The sequence below is a fragment of the Falco biarmicus genome, chromosome 4 (genome assembly GCF_023638135.1).
Source record: "Falco biarmicus isolate bFalBia1 chromosome 4, bFalBia1.pri, whole genome shotgun sequence".
NCBI classification, from domain to species: domain Eukaryota; kingdom Metazoa; phylum Chordata; class Aves; order Falconiformes; family Falconidae; genus Falco; species Falco biarmicus.
The window spans coordinates 82621567-82642290 of record NC_079291.1 but is presented as its reverse complement, the minus strand read 5'-3'; the positions used below and the strand labels follow the sequence as shown (position 1 = coordinate 82642290).

The window sequence follows — 20724 nt, the reverse complement described above, 5'->3', positions numbered from 1 at the left end:
CATAAATGTGTGATTTTAGAAATGTTGATTGAAAAAGCTGGTAACTCTGTGGAGGGTAGATTGTAGTCGAGTTGTATGAATGGGAGTAATGAATGTTGGGTGCTAACTAAAGCGTGAAATGGCTGGTATAAAGTAGCGAAGGTTTCTGTTTGGTTGTTCTCTGGGTGAGTTTCTCAACCCCTTTCAGTCCAAAGGCTACCTGACTTGTTACCGAAAAACCAACAAAAGAAGTATAATGCAGTGTTTTCATAGTTGTTTTCTTTTGCAACCAAACAAAAATTAGGCCATGCTTTGAATGCTTCTTTAAACTTTTATTTCTTGTTATCTTGTTGGTTCTTGTTTGGATACGTATGCATGTATATAATCTTACTCACTTTTATATCAAATTGTTTTCAGTTGCACCAGGCTACTTCCTGGTATCTTAACTGACAACAGATTGAGAAAATCTGCAGTAACAAAAGCCTAACTTGCACAAAAAAAGCCTATTTTTATTTTATCTTCTTCCCTGTGTTCCAGGGGACCATTCCATACCTCATTTCTGTATTCACTTGCTGCTCTAAGTATATAAACTTTACGAGATGATGATCTGCTGAAACCAAAGGGAATGTTTTCAAAATTAGCCGTTCTCCAGCAGAGAGTGCGTGATGGGAAGCATTAAGTGTTTTGTTACAATGTGTGTAAATCCTTTTGCTGGTTGAACACAGGAGCTCATACCAATGAGTTCCCACTATTATCCACCATTCCTGGCCAGGGCTCTTGAGGCTGTTCCTGAATTGACTCTTTACTAAGTAGAATGGAAAATGGGCTGAAGAATAGTTTCAGTAGATATTGCTCTGTAGGGTTAGTGTTAACACCGTGATAAGCTTTTCCTAAAACAGGTTAACAGCTGTTCCAAAGTGATTTTGTTCTGTTCTCAGACCACTGTTTGAGGGTGTAAATTCACTGTGAGTAGCAGTGTTGTTGATATGGAACATGCTGAGATTATTAATTAAAGAGTAATTATTCAGACTTGTTTGTGTGGTTGTTTGATTTGTATGATTTCACACAGTTAGGCAAGGTTGAGATGTAAAGAAGCTACAAAATATTTCAGGAGGAGCCAAGTGTGTGAACTGCTGATAAAGAGAAGGTATCTCCTGTGGGTGAATTTTAGAAAGCAAATTTAGGGAATAAATTGATGAAAAATTGGTGAAGTATTACAAATGCAAAGAGCAACACGACTGAATTTTCACAGGAATGTTGAGTCTTGTCTGGATCCCTCTGTGGGGCTTCGCTCTGTAGTTGTCTTACAGGGTAATGTGGGTTTGGATCACTGTAATGAATCTGAGGGTCCTTCTCAACATCAGCGTGGTTGATCATGCTGCAGGTTCCAGGACTTAGAGGTGAAATACTGAAGGATTCATGGTTCATCCTATACCTCTCTTCCCCTGCTACCTGTCTTTTGCCACCAGGAGTTTCAGTAGTTTACCAGCTGGTGCTGAGCCCCAGTTCAGGGAACTGTTTGTGCCGTGAAAGCCCTGCTTTGTTGGTTGGCCAGCAGAAAGACACAAAGCAGGGAGAGTGAACCAACAGGCAGGAGCGTTGTGTTAGCACAGATCGGCGCTGCTCTTGGGGAAATAGGTGGGCTGCGTTTTGGCTAGCCCCTCTTTGGGAGGCTAGCTCACAGTGACTGCCTTGGCAGCCTGAGCCAGTGGTTTAACATCACGGAGGACTGTGGAATTCTCTGTGTGCGCTGAAGGAGTAACAAAATCGCCTGTGTCATGTTGCATTTCACTGGTGTGTCTTGAGCAATTAAACCCAAGAATTACGAGGGTGTGTACCCAGAGAACCGCTGCTCAGAAGAGCGAGGCTGTCTCAGGCTTTCCATAGTTCTTTTTGTTTGTATTTTTTACACTTCCTCATGATAGTGTGGTTTGTTATACCTTGCTGCCCTGTAAAAGGTCAGGTGGGCAAGGTTTTTTCTACACTAGAAAATCTTTTGCCTTGCTGTCTCTATTCTGCGTTTTCTTTCTTCCTTCTCAGTTCAGCATCTATCTGAAAAGTGGCCATCCAGATAAGTTATCACTTTATCCAGCAGTATCCCTTGTCAACATTGAATTAGCTTGCGTTATCTTACCACAAATTTCTGGCAGGTAGCTGGAACATTTTAGAAGCTGCTGTGTAGGTGGGGTTAGCAGGTGATACATTATTAGTCCATTAAAGCAGAGGTGTTAAGACTTGCTTCTCTGAGTCACATTAGCAAGAATCTGAAGCCTGATGAGACATGTGGGATAAGGTCATTTGTCCTGGATTTGGTTTGGTTTCCTTAAGCCATTTTATGCAACCAAAACCCAAGTGTCTGTTCTGAAGCTGTGTATCTGGGGAATTGGAGATTACCTGTTTTTTCCATTTATTAGGGCCTGCAACACATGAAGGAGCAGGTGGGAAATCCTTATCAGGAGGAGGCCCGGGCTTTCAAGTTAAGGTTATGAGTTCTTATCTTCCCCGAGTTAATCTGTTAACACAATTACCAACTTTCAGAACTACATATCAAGGCTTAAAGAAATGGTTCTTGCTTCTATAGTGTTACTGTCTTCCTGTGACCTAAACATTTTAAATATATCTAAGAAGGGGTGTGCGTTCTGTACAGTGGCAAAGAAGGGGTGATGAATACTGCCTAGCTTTTCTAGGTAATTTTTCATCAGTGGATTTAACTTGCTTTGTAACAGAACTTTCTTGCAGTATCCCTCTTAAACATAGACAGAGAGGAAGCAATCCACCTGTTCCAGACTGGAGAACAGAACTCAGGTATGAGTTGAATAGATTCCAGGGTTATGTCCACATTTTTCATCCTGATTTTTATGTGTGAAATGGGTAGGAAAAAAAGGGATTGCTTTGAAAAACAATGTAAGCTTAGTTTACAGTTGTATAATGTGGTTATGAAGTCAAGTTGAGATAATGGGCTGCAGTCAGTCATTCGATAAGAGAGTACTCTGAATCATCATCTTTGCCCCTTCTTTAATGTTGTTTGTCCTCTAGTGCCATATTCTTAAGAGCCGTCTTTTTTCACTTTTCTTTCTGGCTGAGAATCAGTTTGAATCTCTGTCCAAAGTTGTCCAGCTATGGTTGAATTCACTGTCAAAAGCTGTTTGTTTGTTAGCTACAAGCAGTGGAATAGGTGTATTTGAAAGATTTTGCCAGAGCTTGCTGTGACTGAGGAATTGTTGGGTTGGTAGCCCTTATTAGGAACCTTTTTCCCCTGCTCTTGAACTTAAGCATATTGACATAGTAAATTATTGTAATTCACACCCACTCTAGCATACTGTTGTAGAGTTTAATAAAATCATGTCAGATGAATTGTCTCCTTCCTTTGTAATGACATGTAAAATTAATGTATTAAATTTCTGCAGCACTGTAAAATAACACATTTTCTTTCCTTCCATGAGTTGTTCTAGGCAGGATCCAAAAGTGCTGAGCTAGGGTTTCGTTCATTTTGGCAGATCCTGCTGTGGTGGGAGCTGGGCAGACAGGAAACGCAGGCCTCTTAGCTGATTCACAGAACAAATTCGGCCTGTGATGATTCTTCTGCTTAGCAGAGATGTCTTTCTGACTCGGTGTAATTGGTGGTGCTCCTGGGTGTTGTGAAGAGGGAGGTACCAATGTTGAACGTGTGCGAGGTAGCATCGCCTCCCAGGGGAGTGGTTTGACTGTTCTGGTTGTGTTGCACCACCGTGGGCATGCTGAGCAAGGGAACAGAATATTTTTAAGGCTACTGCTTTTACTTTATCTTATCAAGTCTATTGGGCTGTGTTTCCCTTTTTGTCTTTTAGATTTGGCAAAGCCTCCAGTAAATGAACCGAGGGAACCGGAACAGTTTCTAATGCAGGCACCCCAGGGAAATCCACTGCTGCTTTCCCACACCCTACAAGAACTATTGAGCAAGGATAGTGTGCAGGTGGAGCTTATACCTGAGAAGAAGGGTCTTTTTCTGAAACATGTGGAATATGAGGTTTCCAGCAAGGTAATGTGACCAAGCATTGTTTTTAATGAGAATGTGTCTTCTTAAGAATGTCTGTGCAGCTGCTGTTGGCAAAGTCTTGACTAATTTGATAGATGTGTTGTGTGAGGCTGGTTTTGAGTAGGCCAGTTGTGTGGGCTTAATGCAGTAGCACTATGCTTTCTTGACATGGGCTTCTGCAGTATGGAGCATCTTCTGACTGAGGTGTGATGGATTGTCTGCTAGTTTACTCGCTTGAAACCTGAGCTCTGTACAAAAGCAGATGTGTAACACTGAAAGCCAAATGTTTTTGTAACGGATTGGTGTAGATGACTGGATATTTCAAACTGTTTTGCACTGGTGAAGAAACTGTATTGGGAGTGCTAAACTAAAATCCTTTATCAGCAGAAAAGGTCCTGCAAATCCTTCTGCAGAGTCTAGGCCACTTCCAGTTTACTTGCCCTCATCCTGACCTGTAGGTTTCTCTCTTTGGTATAAGAAAGAATTGAAGATGATATATCTTTTCCTACTTATAGAGTGGGCAATGAAATAGCTCTCCAGTAGCTTTTGTGTGTTTTTTCAAGAAGGAAATGTCATCTTCGAAGTAGACCATGAGCAATTTGCATATCCCAGGCCACCAAAACATCAGTTGTTGAGTAGTGCTCAAACTGTTGTAGTCACTGTTGTACATACTCAGTGACATGTTTGGGTCTCTTGTCTGTAGTGGCGTTTGGGGCTTTGGATGTTTTAGACTGACAAACTTACAGATGTTTGTGGCAGTTCTGAGGGGGAAAGGGCAGACACACTGAATGCTTCTGTGGGCTTTCTAGGACTTGGTGTTTATTTTTGCCTGTGATTTCAGGGCACAGGACTCGGTGACCCTGGTTGTCTCTCTGCGTTTTGAATTTAGGAACCCATTACCAGTTCCTTTCAGTTGCTGCCATCTCTCCTGCACTTGTAGCTGTAGAATGATACTTCCTCAAAAAGAAGCATAGCTTGGCCTTGAGCTTCATCTGAGATCTGCAACACAAATCAACATCCAATTTCAGAGCAGACAGAGGGCGGCCCTGTGGGCTGTGTGCATTGTGTTCCAGTTAGATGCTTCATTTTTGAAAATTGGTAGTGCCACCATAAGTGGTGGATGATATGCAATGCAAGTGTAGTGAGAATGAATGGTGTTGTGTAGTCCTTATTAGCTCCAGTAGTTAAATCTGTAGTAATAATGTGGGAGGTTGTGGGTTATTTCTTTATTTATTATTTTTAAAGGATTTCTACTGAAGTGTCTTGTTCTAGTTGCTACCTAACTCCTTTTGGAATGAAAAAACAGTTTCTTTGGCCTTTTCTATATATTGATCTAAGAAATGCAGAGTGAAGGACTAAGGTTTTAAGGGAACTTTCAATCTTTGTTTATAGATCTAACATCAGCAAGAGGTGTCTCTCTTGTGAGGTTCATTTAAAACATCAGTCATTTGGGCTAATACTTAACGTGCCACCTCTGGATTTGAAACTGATTTAGAGCTCAGGGATTTGCAGTACTTCTGCAGAAAAGAGCTGTCCAGAGCACTTTAAGAGTGTCAGCACTGTACCTAAATGTTCTGTCTAATTTGGAAGACCAGAGAGTTTGAGGGAGTAATGGTATGTAACCACAGCAGATTTAAGGATATTTGTTACTTCTTGGGAAACCTCTTCCTCTCCATTTTGTAGTCTCTTTCATCTTGTGTGTGAATGAAATATTACTTCACTGAAAATCTTATGCTCCATAGAACTGTATTGGTGGGTTGACCCTGGGCTGGATACCAGGTGCCCACCACAGCTGCTCTACCACTCCCCTCCTCAGCTGAACAGGGGAGAGAAAACAATGGAAGGGCCGTGGGTCAAGATAAGGACAGGGAGAGATCACTCACCAGTTACTGTCACCGGCAAAATAGATGCGATTCAGGGAAATTAGTTTAATTTTATTACCAGTTAAATCAGAGTAAGATAAGGAGAAATAAAACCAAATATTAAAGTGCCTTCCCCCCACTCCTCCCTTCTTCCCAGGCTCAGCCTCACCCCATTTTCTCTCCCTGCTCCCTGCCAGTGGCGCAGGGGAACGGGGAATGGGGGTTGCAGTCAGCTCATCACTCCTTGTCTCTGCTGCTCCTTCCTGCTCAGGGGGAGGGTCCTCACACCCTTCCCCTGCCCCAGCCTGGGTCCCATCCGTGGGGTGCAGCCCTTCAGGAACAGGCTGCTCCAGCCTGGGCCCCCGCGGGGTCACAAGCCCGGCCAGCAAACCAGCTCCAGCCTGGGCCCCTCTCTCCATGAGCCCACGGGTCCTGCCAGGAGCTGCTCCAGCGTGGGCTTCCCATGGGGTCACAGCCTCCTTCGGGCGCCCACCTGCTCCGGCATGGGGTCCTCCATGGGCTGCAGGTGGGGATCTGCCCCCCCTCCAGCCCCCCCCCCCCCCCCTCCCCCGTTAACCTCCCCGGGCTGGGGGCACAGCTTGCCTCTCCATGGGCTTCCCTCGGGCTGCCAGGGAATCCCTGCTCCGACGCCTGGAGACCCCCGGCCTCCTCCTGCGCTGCCCTGGGGGTGCAGGGCTGCTGCTCTCACATACTCTCACTCCCTTCTCTGGCTGCAGTTGCTGTTGCTGCCCAGTTTTCTTCCTCCTCCTTAGATCTGTTGTCCCAGAGGTGCTGCCACCATTGCTGATGGGGCTCAGCCTTGGCCAGCGGTGAGTCCATCTTGGAGCTGGCTGGCCTTGGCTCCATCGGACATGGAGGAAGCTTCTAGCAGCTTCTCACAGAAGCCACCCCTGTAGCCTCCCTGCTACCAAAACCTTGCCACACAAACCCAGTATACTTGTAGTTAGAAGAATGCCATCTCTATTCATAATCACAAGGTAGCTGCCTTTGGAGTCTTCTCTCACCTTCCCACCACAAGACCTCTGAAGACAAATACATCCTTTCTGCAGTCTGGGTGTGTTTTCTTTCTTTTCTTCGTTTTGTTTTTAGTGCAGCTGATTGCAAAAAAAAAACCAAAATACAGAAATACTGCTGACTGTCCAAGCCTGTGTATTGATTTATTCTCCCTCTTTTCTTAATTGCAGAGATTCAAATGTTCAGTCTACAGGCGATACAATGATTTTGTGGTGTTCCATGAGATGCTGCTTCAGAAGTTCCCATATCGTATGGTGCCAGCACTTCCACCAAAGAGGATGCTGGGAGGTAAACCTGGGTCTTTCTTTTGACTAGAGGGGTCACTGTGCAGGTGTGATCAAGGTGATAACTGTTGAAGAGAAATGTTTAAAGACTGAAAGTCTTTGCTTCTGCTTGGCTCAGAAAACAGCTTTGAGGTTATGATACACAATTTGGAGGTGTGAATTAATGCCACCCTAGAAATTCCCTATAGGTAAGATATTAACGTAAAATTTCAGTGGAGCTTCTTTCCATGGAAGTTCAGATGTAATCTTTTTTGGTAAGATTTGAGGCATAGTTTTGCACAAGAGCATGGCAGAGTTGTAGGTACTGTTTTTTAGGAAAATAGCTTACAATGATCAGTGCTGCAGTGCTACCAGTGCAGAATTGCTACCATACTGTTGAACAGCTGTAGTATGTATTGTAGCATGTTGTTTTGTGAAGTGTTCAGAATAGAAAAGATTTGTGGAAATCTCCTTGTTTTTCTATAGCAACAGAAAATAGAGATTAAAAAAAATATTAAAAATCTATATGAAAAGGCCTAAAACTGCAGAGGAGCTGATTGTGTAAAACCAACAAAATTGCTTCTCCAGTGAGAGCCTACTTGATCCTGTTGAGTTAATGTTGGGTTTTGACCTCACACACGCCTAAAAAGGACTAGTGAACAGTGGTGAGAAGTGAACAGCTTCAGCACTGCCTGTAACAGTATCACCTTGCACAGCAGCATGACCATGCAGGCTGTGGAATTACGCTTTCTCAATTTATGTGTAAAAAGGCATCTGGCAGATAAACCGACTGCCTTAAAAGAGCGATCAAACTTCTGGTTTTCCTGTTCTAAAATGAGCTTGTTGATTGGCTTAGGATAACCAGAAGCTAAAAACTGAGGCTGGAATCAGAGTGTCAGTTCACTCAAGTATATTTTAGCTGTTAGAATAGGAACCAATGAAGTATCTCAAGACTTGAAAGCATGTTAAAGCTCCTTCAGGTGTGTTTTTTCAGTAATCTGAAATATTGATACTGGTTTTAAACATCTATTATTTCAAATGTTGCATAACTGTAAAAAATCCTGTCTTGCTTTATACTTTATCTGTGAAAGAACAAGCCTTTCACTGTCTGGTCTTCCACTCATGCTGCTAAACTTACCTTGTTCCAATAAACAATCAATGTTAGTCAAGGAGTCCATGTATTGCTGCAGTAAAGGGGAATCAGTAAACAGTGCGCAGAGCTGTGTGTGTAGTGAATGGGAACAAAGAAAAGTAACAGTGCTGAAAAGCTTCACTGTTCATATATTCTTACGATGGAACATAAATTGTGAAGACCTTTTTTCTGGGGTTGCAAAAACATGTCTGTTGAATTTGATCTGATTCAGTGTTCTCAGCCAGAATTTCCAGAATTTCCACTTCATGCAACACTTGTAAGCAAAGTCACCTTCTCTGATTAATCTCAGTGGAGAGAGGATGATTGGAAGAAGCTACCAATATATATCATTCATCAGTCGCTGTTATTTCCTTGCATTGCCGGTGTGTTGATATTTCTGTGCATTCACTGGTGCGTTTCTTCCCACAGATATTGTATGTTGAAGAAAAAACTGATAGGATTAGTTCCCAAACTGTGCTAGGAGTACAGTCCTTAATACAGTCCAAAACTGTGTTAAGGCAGAGTGATGATTGCCTTTAGTTCAGTGACTCTGCATATAGAAAAGTTGTGTAAGTGGTCTTGATAGAAACTACGAACAGGAGAAAGGAAATGGAATGGGTAGTTATTATTTCCGAACGGGTTAATAGACTGACAAATTGAACTGAAGGGCACAGGATTTGATGAATTAATATAGGTGTGTGACTCTTGTGGCCTCCGTGGACCCAGAGCTGGATGGGCAAAGCTACACACTTTATATTCTCTTTATGCTTCTCTACTAAGTTACACTATTATTTTCATGATGGTCTGCTTTCATCCATCTGTCATCTGCTCTTCTCATTTTCGAGGATAGCAGCAAACTGAGGCAGATCTTGTAGGAAGTGTGTAGATGACATCAGAAATCTCCATGTAGGCTACAAAGCAAAATCAAGATCTGCAACCCTAATGACAGAAAAATCATTTGACGGGTGATACTGTACTAAGGGTTGTTATAGAGCAGGGGTCCTCAAACTACGGCCCATGGGCTGGATACGGCCCCCCAGGGTCCTCAATCCAGCCCCCGGTATTTACAGACCCACCCCCACCCTGCCACCGGGGGTTGGGGGGGGAAACCAAGCAGCCGCAGATGACTCCCTGCCACTTCATCCACATGCCGGCCCCCTGTTTAAAAGGTTTGAGGACCCCTGTTATAGAGGGTCCATGCAGCTGCAAAACCTAACTTAAAACCGAGGCAAAAGACTAATACCCATTCATGATATGAGAATGTTGTCATGGATAAGAGCATTCCTTTAATTTCATTCTGTGCTGCTTTCTTTCCCTTCAATCTTATTTTAGTGTAAATGTTCATCTTTCCTGAAAAACTCCAGCAATTTTGATTTACTGCCTTACTGCAGTGTGGCCAGATTGAAATTCTTCCTGTTTCAGAACGATGAGTGGAACTTTTTTAGTTTGACGAGTAAGGACTCTGGATGGATATACTGCAGATTGCTGTGCTGGTCTTCCAAAGTACTTTTTGACATCTTGTATGAAAAAGATGGGTACTGATCTTGAAAAAGACAACTGAAAAAAACCCCTTTATTCTCCTAGCCCCAAAATGCTTAAAAGCATGGAGTAGGGACAGATGAAGGTACAGCACACTGAAGCTAGTTTTTCAGCATAGTGAGCAAAAAACCCATAATAATTTCTGGGATGATCACCTTGAAAGTGGCAGTGATCTTTGCGGTGGTAAGAAGGCAGTGGGTTGTGCCCACGAGTCCGAAACAGACTGAGATCCCCTCTGGGGACCACCTGTGGAATTGATGCAGAGGAAGAAGAATCTTTGTATGCCCACAGTTTGTAAGTGGAGCCTTCAGGCTTTAGACTCGGTTGTTCATCCTGCTTTCCTGACCCACCTGTGGAAGTAACTACACATAGATTTGTATGCTGGATTTCAGTAAGATATAAAGAACCACTTGAAGAAGGATTTGTTCTGGAGGTCAGTGCAAAAGTTCTGTTTTAGGGAGCTGACAGACTATAGGTAACCAACCATTCTTTGGTTTTGTTGCAGTGCTTTAGCAAGGGTTATAAGCACAAGGAAATTATTGGACTGCGTGCTTTCTTCTCCTGAGCAGCTATAATGATGTGGTGCATCAATTAAAATTTAATGTTTCTTCTTGTAGCTGATCGAGAATTCATAGAATCTAGGAGGAGAGCGCTGAAGCGTTTTATAAACCTGGTGGCTCGACATCCCCCTTTCTCAGAAGATGTGCTCTTGAAACTCTTCTTGTCATTCAGTGGCTCAGTGAGTACTTGTTAGCAATAGCCTTGGGTTTGCATATCTCTGTAACTGCTTCGCTGGGCAGAGTTCAGAATGGCTTTTGACCTACAGATTGTTGCTTCTTGTGATGAGAATTTTCTCTCAGTAAGTATTTCTACAGCTGGAAAGTGAAAGGTAATTTCACTCAAGGCCAGGAGTACAGTATTTTGAAAATGATAACTGTTCTCAGGGGAATATGTATAATGCTTTTTCTTAAATTAAATATAACCTGGGTAAAGCTGTATCTGCTAAGTTGTGCCTTATTGTTGCTATATGTCCTAGACCTGTGAGAACTGCTGTGCATTACTTAGTTCTTTCATGCTCATTTGATTCTGTATCTTCTCCAGGATGTACAGAATAAGCTAAGAGAGTTGGTCCAGGGAGTAGGAGATGAATTTATGACTTGCAGATTAGCAACCCAGGCCAAGGTATGTATGTGAATTTCTTGCAAAATATTGTTCCAGTTTCAGTGGTGCTCTCCTCCAGGTGGATCAGTTATGGCATTTGTTGAGTGATGGAGACCTTAGGTAGGAGACAGTTGTTTCTGAAGTTTGAAGGACTTTAAAACTTGGATTTTTATCAAAAAGATCAAATAAATGTTTGCCTCTTAAGGGCCTGACATTTCTGGCTAAATGCTGGTACATGAATATGACGGAGATTACATAATGAATCCTGCTCAGAACATGTTTCTTGGCGATTACTTGTACTTGCATAACAAACTCACTCACATACTGTACAATTTAAAAGCTAATATCTAGATTGATGTCTTCCCCGTGTATTCATGCCCTCATTCTGTCTGTCGTCGTCTCCCTGTGGGAGGGTAATTTGGACTGTTATAGAGAAGTTAGTTAAGTTCTCCGTATATCTTTTTATCCCAGTGATTAGTGCTGTGGTGATTTTTAAATAGACATTCGCTGTGTTCATTGGGCAATTTTAAAGCAAGTTGTTGTTCAGGTTCCTGCAATACTAGCAGAAGGTTTTGCAACTGGAGCTTAATTCAGGCTTTTACCAGTGATACACAGGTCAAAAAGAGCTGAACTTTCAGTACATGCTTGACTTTGCCGAGCTGGCAGTTACTAGTAGCGTCAGATCAGAACCTGTGAGCTTGAAACCTCACAAACTCCATTTTAACTGCATAGTAGAATCACGGAGTTTGCCAAATCTCTACACCTGGTATTTGAACCTCATTCTGCCTCTGCAAATTAGGAGTATTTGTATGACATCTGACTTGGACACCTCAATCGTGAAGCTAATCTGTTCAGGGTTGTTACAGCATGGCATGAGAGAGCGTGCGCGAGAGGGAAACCTGTCTCTCTTCTGACTATATGGTATGCCCACCGTTAACATATGTGAATGTGCATCTGATTTGTCCACTATTAATCTCTCTTGTGTTTCTTTAGGACTTCCTTCCAGCTGACATACAAGCCCAGTTTGCTGCCAGCAGGGAGCTCATCAGAAATATTTATAATAGCTTCTATAAGCTTCGGGACCGTGCGGAGAGGATAGCTTCTCGAGCCATTGATAATGCCTCAGATCTTCTCATATTTGGAAAGGAGCTAAGGTAGGTTGGCAGGAAGAGGATTTGCTATTGTGAACTTTTCTGCTGTTCTTTCACAACTGAAAACTGTTTTAAGGTTTACCTGCAAATAGTCTGGTAAGAATGGGCATTTCAATGTATGTTGTAGGTCATAATAAAATTTTTCCTACTATAAAAGAAGAAGTTGCATGCTTTCCACTAAGGTTATGTTCCATAGAGAAAGAGGAAAGAAAATACAATACCTTGACATTCAGGTGCTGGTTTTAGTGTTTTTTTCCCCCAGTATATACACAGCTCTGTATTTGTGATTGTGCAGTAGTAGCTTAGCACTGCACGCTATTTAAACAGATTTTAAACTCTGAACGGCTCTCTGCAAATAAGTGTATCTGCTTAGTGGAATTTGTCTCCTAGATTTGAATACTACTTATCTCCTCCTAGTGCTTTGGGCTCAGACACTACACCGCTTCCTTCCTGGGCTGCATTGAATAATAGCACATGGGGGACCCTGAAACAAGCCTTGAAGGGTCTGTCTGTTGAATTTGCACTTCTGGCAGATAAGGCTGTGCAGCAGGTGAGTTCTTTACTTTTTCCTTTTTTTTCCTTCTTTTTGTAAAACAAAGCGAGCACATTGCTGTCTTTCATCTTGAATCATGAGCTCTGTGGACATAGGCACTCTAAAGAGTTGAAAGGAAAATAGTAGTCCAAACTCACATCCTCAGCCACCAGCCCGCTTGTTCAAGCTTGTTCATTCTTCAAATGAAGAACCTGGACTGTGTTTAAGTTGGGGAAAAAATATAATGGGCAAGGGAAAGGAGGGAAAAGCCTGCTTTCTATTTTTATTCCAAATGGTTATTGGACAGGTTAAGTTGTACTACTGTACTGAGCTGTCCAGAAGTCCTGCATTCTGTTTTATTAATCTGCTACAGAGAATCTGAAAGAACTAATTTCTGAATCAAATTTTGGCATTCATGTTCTTAAACATTACATGGGAGTCTTTCAGACAGAAGCATCATGTTCCTGTGTAAGTGTGCAGTGTGATAATGACTGTTAAAATAATGTGAGAGCATGACAGTCTGGAAAGGAAAAGTAATAGTGATAGTTTCTTCTTCACTTCATCTCATTGTGTTAAAATACTCAGCATGCTTTTATAGATCCGTCAGACCAGGTCTTTTTCTCCAGAGTTTATGCTCTGGAGAGCTCTTTTGATACAGGAGAAAAGACAGATTTTGTAAAATAAAAAAAAACAAGTAGTGAAATTTGGCTTGGTGTCTCATCTCTGACTTCTGATGCATGAACTGTTATGGGGAACATGCAGGCATTTATAACTTTAATGGACTAGTTACCTGGTAAGATAACTACAAGATGAAAGATTGGAGGAATCTGCAAAAGCAAGAAATTCCAGGCAGAGTGAGCCAAAAGAACTGACACACAGGACTGTGAAACTAACTCTTCTTGTTAGAATGATCAGTCAGTTGGAAAAGCTGTTCCTGCTCCAGTCAGATCTTTGTTCTGCTTGCTGAAGACTTAACATGCCAGTGCAATCTGAAAGATTTTTGATGTGCTTGTGTAAGTGTTGATATGCCCTTGAGAATACAGTGGAGGGCTTGCATGGTGTAAGGATGTGAACTGTGATGTTGATTCTTGCCGGGCTTACATAAAATGTACTTTTTTCCTTGTTTTCTAGGGTAAACAGGAAGAGAATGATGTGGTGGAGAAGCTGAACCTTTTCCTGGATTTACTCCAGTCCTATAAAGTGAGCTCTGCTGTTCTTCTGCCAATGAGAAAGTTGTTTAGCGCAAGCTTGTGCTCTTTAGAGGGTGTAACGCCAACTGGATGGAAAACTGTCTGGGAGGCCAGTTCAGAGGCAAACTGGGCATCTGGCAGAGGGAGGGGAGTGGCTGTTGGCCGTAGCTAGCTCTGTAGCCTTAGTGATCAGCTCATCTTGTGACAAGAACTTGCAAACAGCAAATGCTGTAAGGAATTTAAAAATATGACTGCTTGAACTATATGGATCAGCTAACCTTTTTTTCAGATTTGGCTGCTTTTGAGTCAAAGCAGTGAATTAGATCACTAGGGGTTTGTTCATGGAGGCGTGAGCTCAGTTACAAATGAAAGAATTTCTGTTAATATTAATCTTCTCGTCAAAGGCACTTTTCTTTAGAAGCACCTACTGAAACTGTATGTGGCAGCCTCTCCTGCCATTCCCAGGCCTGGATGGGACACTGGCAAGCAAATAGGACACTGGCAAGCTCTTACCACAGTTAATTGCAAGCACTTAATATTGAGAAGGAAGCAAGAGATAAGAGGCCTGATAAGATCCAAAATGTTGGCAGAAGTGATGCTTCAGATTGCCTCTTAAGCTCGCTGGTCTGGGTCCAAGCAGTTTTGTTTCTTGAATTCTTAACTGCCAACATTTTTTGACCCTCTTGAAAGCAAAGAAACAAAAATCAACAGCATAGAAATTACGTAAAGTGTGACTATGCGTTTGTGTTCCTGACGTACTTGGCTTGTGTGCTTGCTGTCTCTTAGCTTCCACTATGTACCTCTTTTTTTCCTTTTCCTGTAAAGGACCTGTGTGAAAGACATGAGAAGGGGGTATTGCACAAGCACCAGCGAGCCTTGCATAAGTACAGCATGATGAAGAAGCAGATGATGAGTGCCACTGTGCAGAACAAAGAACCAGAATCTGTGGAGCAATTGGAGTCTCGGATTGTGGAGGTAGGGGAGGTGCCTGGGACAGCAAAGGGCAGTACTGGACTCCTGTAATGGTGCCACTGTGTAGCTCGGCCGTATTTGCAGAAAGCCATTAGACTGAAAGGGTAACTTGTGCTTTGGGTAATATGAGCTACCTGCTGTGCTGCATGGAAAATGCGTTTGTTTTCCGCAACACTTACTACTACTGGCTCTTTGGCAACATGTCATTTGCAGGAGCTGTGGAAAGCAATAGTCTGCAGGATGGGAAGTGCAGTTGTTGCCATATCAAATGGGTTTAGGAACTGCTTTTTTAGGGGTTTGGTATGTGCTTGAATTGCTAGTATGGTGAGGAATGCTGTTTTCTCCTGCTGCAAGTGAACCTCCTTGGCACCCTCTTCCTGGCAACGTATTTCACAGAGTTTCTGTTCTTTCAGCAAGAAAATGCTATCCTAACCATGGAGCTGCGGAATTACTTCTCTCTCTATTGCCTGCATCAGGAGACACAGCTTATCCACATCTATCTGCCTCTCACGTCTCACATTTTGGGGGCCTTTGTCAACTCCCAGATCCAGGGTCACAAAGAGGTGAGTTCTTCTGGACTGTATTCTTTTTCCCAAATTACAAATGAGAATTTGAATGTGTTTGCTAGGTGAATCTGTTTTTTGTTATGCTGCACAGAAATTATAGGACAAGGAACAGCTTCCTGGGTTTTGCTGGAAATTCAAGAGCTCCCTTTTATTAACCCCTAAATAGGACCTTCAGCATTCCCCATATATAGACTTTCTTACGTTCATTATATTAGAAAAGTCTCTTCCCCTTCAGCTCCCTTCTTTCCCTTCAGTGAAGGAGCTTGACCAAGGTATGGGAAATTCCTTAGCCTGCATGCTCAGTAAAACGTTCAGAGCACTGCATTGTAGCACCAGTCTGAAAGGGACAATCTGGGTCCACTGGACTTTCCCAAAGCACTTCAGCAAATTTGTGTTGTGTTTTTGAATACACTGAAAGTACTGCTAAAATGGTGTGGTGAGATGATGGCCTTCTGTGTTGTCATACCTGTCTTCTCTCATTTTCTACTCACAGATGAGTAAAGTTTGGAATGAATTGAAGCCGAAGCTAAGCTGCCTCTTCGTGGGATCTAGCAGTATGCCAACTCCACCATTGTCACCTCCAGAGGGAAACTTCTTCTCCAATTAATGCTCTGAGCATCTAGCATGGAGCAAGAAGTGCAGTCAATGAAGGGGTGGGACCTCTACCTCCAAATGTTAGAATGAATCCTCCAAACAGCTTTTTTTTTTTTTTTTTTAAATACTGCTGCTTTGAGCTGCTCTCCAATTTAGACAGACTGGATTTGGGGCAGAACATACCGATACAAAGACAGTCTCTTAATTTTTAAATACTCTAGGGCAGAGCTGATGTTCATCCTGCAGACACTCTTCATGGGGTCAGGATGTGACCTGGTGCAGTGAGCGCTGCGGTGTTGTAGCTGATGCCTCTGCATCTTGTACTAACAGTCCTTGGATGTTTATCTGCACACACGCTGACACATCTCTGAAGTGCTGAGATGAACAGGATATCTGAAGCACTTGTTTGTAGTAGAGATGGATTGCCTTTTAAGCTAGGGAGATCCTGTGTTAGGGACATGCGTGCATAAGGAAAGCTGAAAGCCATCCCCCACCTCATTGATAGGTGTATGGATTTGATTTCTTCCTGCTAGACCTTAGCACAGAATACATGAATGGTGTGGTTGGATTCGTAACCCAGCTGGGCAGGGGTCAGCACTGCTGTGTGATGGTAATTTTCCCAGCAGGGCTAGGCGGACTGTGCTGTCAGTGTGTTTCAGTTCACAGTGGCAGGACAGCCTAGGCACTTGCTTGTATTTTCCAGTTTGGGGCCAAAGACAACTCGGTTCAGGAACTCAGAGGAGTTTGCCTGGCATAAATGAGAAAATAATTGAATAAAACACTGCTTAATTGTAAACCACTGCCACTATACGAGCAGAACAGCTACAAGGTAGCTTGTTTATTTTCTTCTGGGGGTTTTGACATCCATCTGTTGAGTAGCTGTTCAGGACTATTGGAGAGCTGCTGAGCCTAAGGCTGGTGTTTTCTTTGGTCTAGTATCAGGTGAAGTATCCTGTTACGCCAGCAGGCTGGGACACAATGCTGATAAAGTTCATCAGTACTTATCAGGATGTTACTGTCATTCTTTTTTCTGGCTGTGGGTAGCATTGGAGTGTGTTTGTGAAGAAGGGAAGACAATGAAGTGACCGTTCTCTAACTCAAAATAGCAGGGTCCTTGGTAATGGGGTTTTCAGAACAATTTGTGACTCTGATAAAGGGACTAAACATTGTCCATGTTTCACTTTGTATCTCTGGTGACTTTCCCTTAGAGGTAAAGGGTAGGGGGAGGAGAACTTGCATGTTATGTTACCTTAGGGGAAATTGTGCATATCTTCCAGACAAGCCGATAACAAGAGAACTGCAAGTGTATGCAGCAAAACTCTGCATGAACAGGACCCCCCTGAACTTAACTTCTCTGGGGTCGAAATAGCTGCCAAAGGGGAATTTGAGACTTGGCTTCTTAGCGTTTTCTTTGAGCGGGTAAAAAGGAAGCACGTTAACAAGAATGAGTGCTCACTGTCAAACTGGAACCATTACAGTATTTTCCCATTGAGGAACTTCCCTATTAGCAGGAAATATATTTAAATCATCCAATCACAAAAGCTTTTTTTCTTTTTAATTTAGAAAATTCAATGCAGCATGAAGCTGCTCTTAGTCCAGGTGAAAATTATGGGTTAGTTCCTTCAGCTAGGAGCAAGATAAGAAGTTTCTTGCCCAGTTTCATGAGACTGTCATAACCATTACACATACCCTTCAAAATGTGGTAACGTGCATTTATGTGGGTGAATTTCTTGGGTGCTGAGCCTTGAAGAGTATGTAGGGTATCTTGTTTAACAGCCTTGCTGAGAATGTATTATTAAGAGCTTTTTATAGCAATTTAAATGTTAACTCTCTTCTGAGTCTTGCCTCACTGTGTATTGGCCTTGTCCAGTGAGAGAGATTAACTGCAAATGGCTGTGACAGATCTGATTCTCTCTCCTGAAGATTTCCAAAGCGATGCAGAAGAGATTCTGCTCACAAGCTCAAGAGCAAACTGGCTGGGGAGGGAGATGTTTCTACAGTGCAGTAACAAGATACTGTCTCAAGAACGGCACAAAAGGTTTTTCTGCCTGACCTTGTCTTGATTAGGAAGATAGTTTGTGGTGTGGAAAGCGTGTCACCCTGTTTTTAAATGCTCTTTGCTCCTAGCACCTTTAGAAGGTGCTGACTGGTTATGGCCTGTCACTTGGTTAGTCTTGGTACCCATCCTCACCACATCAGGCAAGCAAGGCTAAATGAGGGAACAGCCAGACTGAAAATACTGTTATGTTTTGGGGCAAGATCTGGTATCTGTATGATGGATCTTCTGTGTAGTTTGGCTGGCTGGGGTAGGTGACTGGGCTATGTTCTGTAGGAGCATTTGCAAAGCATTAGCCCGAATGGAACTTCGTACTTCTCATATGTAGAAAAAAAGTTTCAGTTTTGGGCTTTATTTAAAAACAAAAAACCAGAAAAACACCAAAACCACATTTGGGCTTTAAACTAACTCCTCTTTCCTGTTCTGCTTCAAAGCAAGAATTCTGCAGTCCAAATGCGGAGACTGTAACAACGATAAACAGAGACCACATGACCTATAAGAAACTGGAATTATGTTGTTTTGAGAGAACACCCATTCCTCTGTTGTCAGCCCTTGCCTCTTTGAGGAGAGCAGTTTTGGGGATGAGGTTTTCTTGTCTTGGTTTTACTCTGTTCAAGTAGTATTTTGAGAACGGAGGCCTAGTATTCTCAAAGCTGATACAGCTAACAGCACTTTCAGAGTTCATTTCATACTGAACTGTCAAGCTTCTGTCTCATTCCTAAGTACATGGATGTGCTATTTCACACAACCAGTAGTTTGCAAACGTTATTTTTGGGAGACTAGTCAGTGTGCAAATAGCACTGTGATGTTTACCTCCATATGTGAGGGATTTCCTTAGTGTTTTTGTTCTGTTTAGTGTAGGGATCTGTCAAGACTCGGAGAGCAGCATCAAGTACAGCTTCCTTCCTCTAGAGGAAAGCAGCAGGGAATCAATCGAGATGACTTCAGTTGTCAGTCTCTCCTAGTCAGTGTAGGGGAAACAGTTCTAGTTACCTCCATGCTATTGCCTTCTGCAGCGAACAGCCTAGCTATACGCAAGGGTGAGAACAAGACTTAATGCGAGCTGGTTCTGTTGCTGGTGGCTGGGTAGACTGCAATAAACACTAAGCAAACCAGAAGACCAATTGAAGAGTGCGTGCTGCCTATCCAAGAACTGATGCTCCTCCAAGATGTAGCGCCAAAGAGTTAATGTGCCTTCTTGAATGGAAGCTTTCTGTGTATTGCTTAAAGTCACAGGGACTTTCATGTGTGCAAAATAGTAACGGTAGAAAAGGCCTCTAATTGTTCTGTCAGTGTCAAATCTGTCATGGACATACCTGGGCACTAAACAGCCGAGAACCTGAACTTTGCCTGAAAATTATTTTATCAAAAGGGCTATATGCTTTTGTCACTCCTGAGATCTCCTCTGCTTCAAGCTGTAAAGTAGCAATATACAGGCTTTTTGACCAGTATTGTGTGTTGAAAGGCTTTCCAAACTATATTTACAGTACAACCTTAATCTTTGATCCTTCTTTCTCTCTCCTTCCATCTTCCTTACAAGTTGCTTCTCCTAAGTTGTAACATATTTTCAACAGTGCCTTGCTGCATCCCAGTGCTTTTACTCTTCTACTTTGCTAATGCAAGGGTGTAATTCCTGCACTTTGTAACAGGCTAATTTACAATTTTCAGTTTGAGCTGTTTCCTAAAAGACAAAGATCACCAGCTGGGGACAGAACTTACTTAAAACATGCCAATCTCCATAGCTGCAGCAGGTTCACTACTCTGGCACAAGCTAGAAGTCAGTGCTGGTGAAAGCATCTTCATAAAGGGATTGAAGTGACTGCAGAAGAGGGGATAGCAAACAGAAGTGCAAGCCTGAGCCGCACTTATTCTTTTTCTGCCTGAACTCCTGGAGGAACAGAAGGTAATTTGCTCCCTCACCATGCAATTTACAGTTTCTACCAGGAAATAGATCAAGATAATGAAACCGGTATCGGCTGCCAGTCATTCACTTTCCTACCACACAGTAAGCTCTTACGCCCTGTTACAAGCTACCTATCACCTTGTGCTTATTTTCTCTCCTCTACTTGCCTTGAAGCCAGAAACCCTTACTGCTATGTCAGAAGCAGAGGTGAGTATCAAAACCCCTAAGCAGCACAAAAGGAAAAGAAAGATTCTAAGGTGTTAGCTCGAAGTCTGAGCTGTGGCTGACTGAGCATATGAAGAAGGGCATTTTTGAGTGGTATAAATTATTCAGAACTGCTGGAGGGAGACAAGAAGAAACTATCTTGTTCAGAGGGTGTGAATTTTGCCTGCCTGGAATATCCTGTATCTTTGCTTTGCTCAAATAGCCTTATGTATGAAGCACTTTATCCAAATGCAGGAATTAAAGAACTATTACTACAACTGGTAGACTGGAAATGTTTACAGATCCTATATTACATTCCAAGATTCTATCTGTAAGTGTTATATGTGTTTGTAAAAGTGTTTAAAACAAAAAAAACAAAACAAAACTTGTGTAAGAAGTTACATATGTGATGTGTTATTTCTAACAGTTTGATTAAGCTTTTGCTGCCCAGTGTGCTGTGTTGGGCTGACCTGAATGCTGAACAGGTCACCTGCTACCAACACGTGACAAAGCTTGCAGCTATAGGTGGTGGCACTTTGCAGCATGGACTTGCTGAAAGTTGATTTTGTT

At 42.5% G+C, this 20724-nt stretch overlaps 1 protein-coding gene across 3 annotated transcripts in view; it reads left to right on the top strand.

Moving 5' to 3' along the window:
* Positions 1-20540, top strand: part of SNX8 (sorting nexin 8) — a 28294-nt gene extending 7754 nt beyond the window's left edge. For all 3 annotated transcript variants that reach the window (XM_056334181.1, XM_056334182.1, XM_056334180.1), the window contains 10 exons: positions 3807-3997; positions 7062-7179; positions 10443-10564; positions 10927-11007; positions 11980-12140; positions 12555-12687; positions 13801-13869; positions 14685-14834; positions 15245-15394; positions 15891-20540. In XM_056334181.1, the coding sequence (XP_056190156.1) occupies positions 3807-3997; positions 7062-7179; positions 10443-10564; positions 10927-11007; positions 11980-12140; positions 12555-12687; positions 13801-13869; positions 14685-14834; positions 15245-15394; positions 15891-16004 (1289 nt within the window). In that variant the 3' untranslated portion in view covers positions 16005-20540. The remainder of the gene's footprint in view (positions 1-3806; positions 3998-7061; positions 7180-10442; positions 10565-10926; positions 11008-11979; positions 12141-12554; positions 12688-13800; positions 13870-14684; positions 14835-15244; positions 15395-15890) is intronic.
* Positions 20541-20724: the final 184 nt, after the last annotated feature.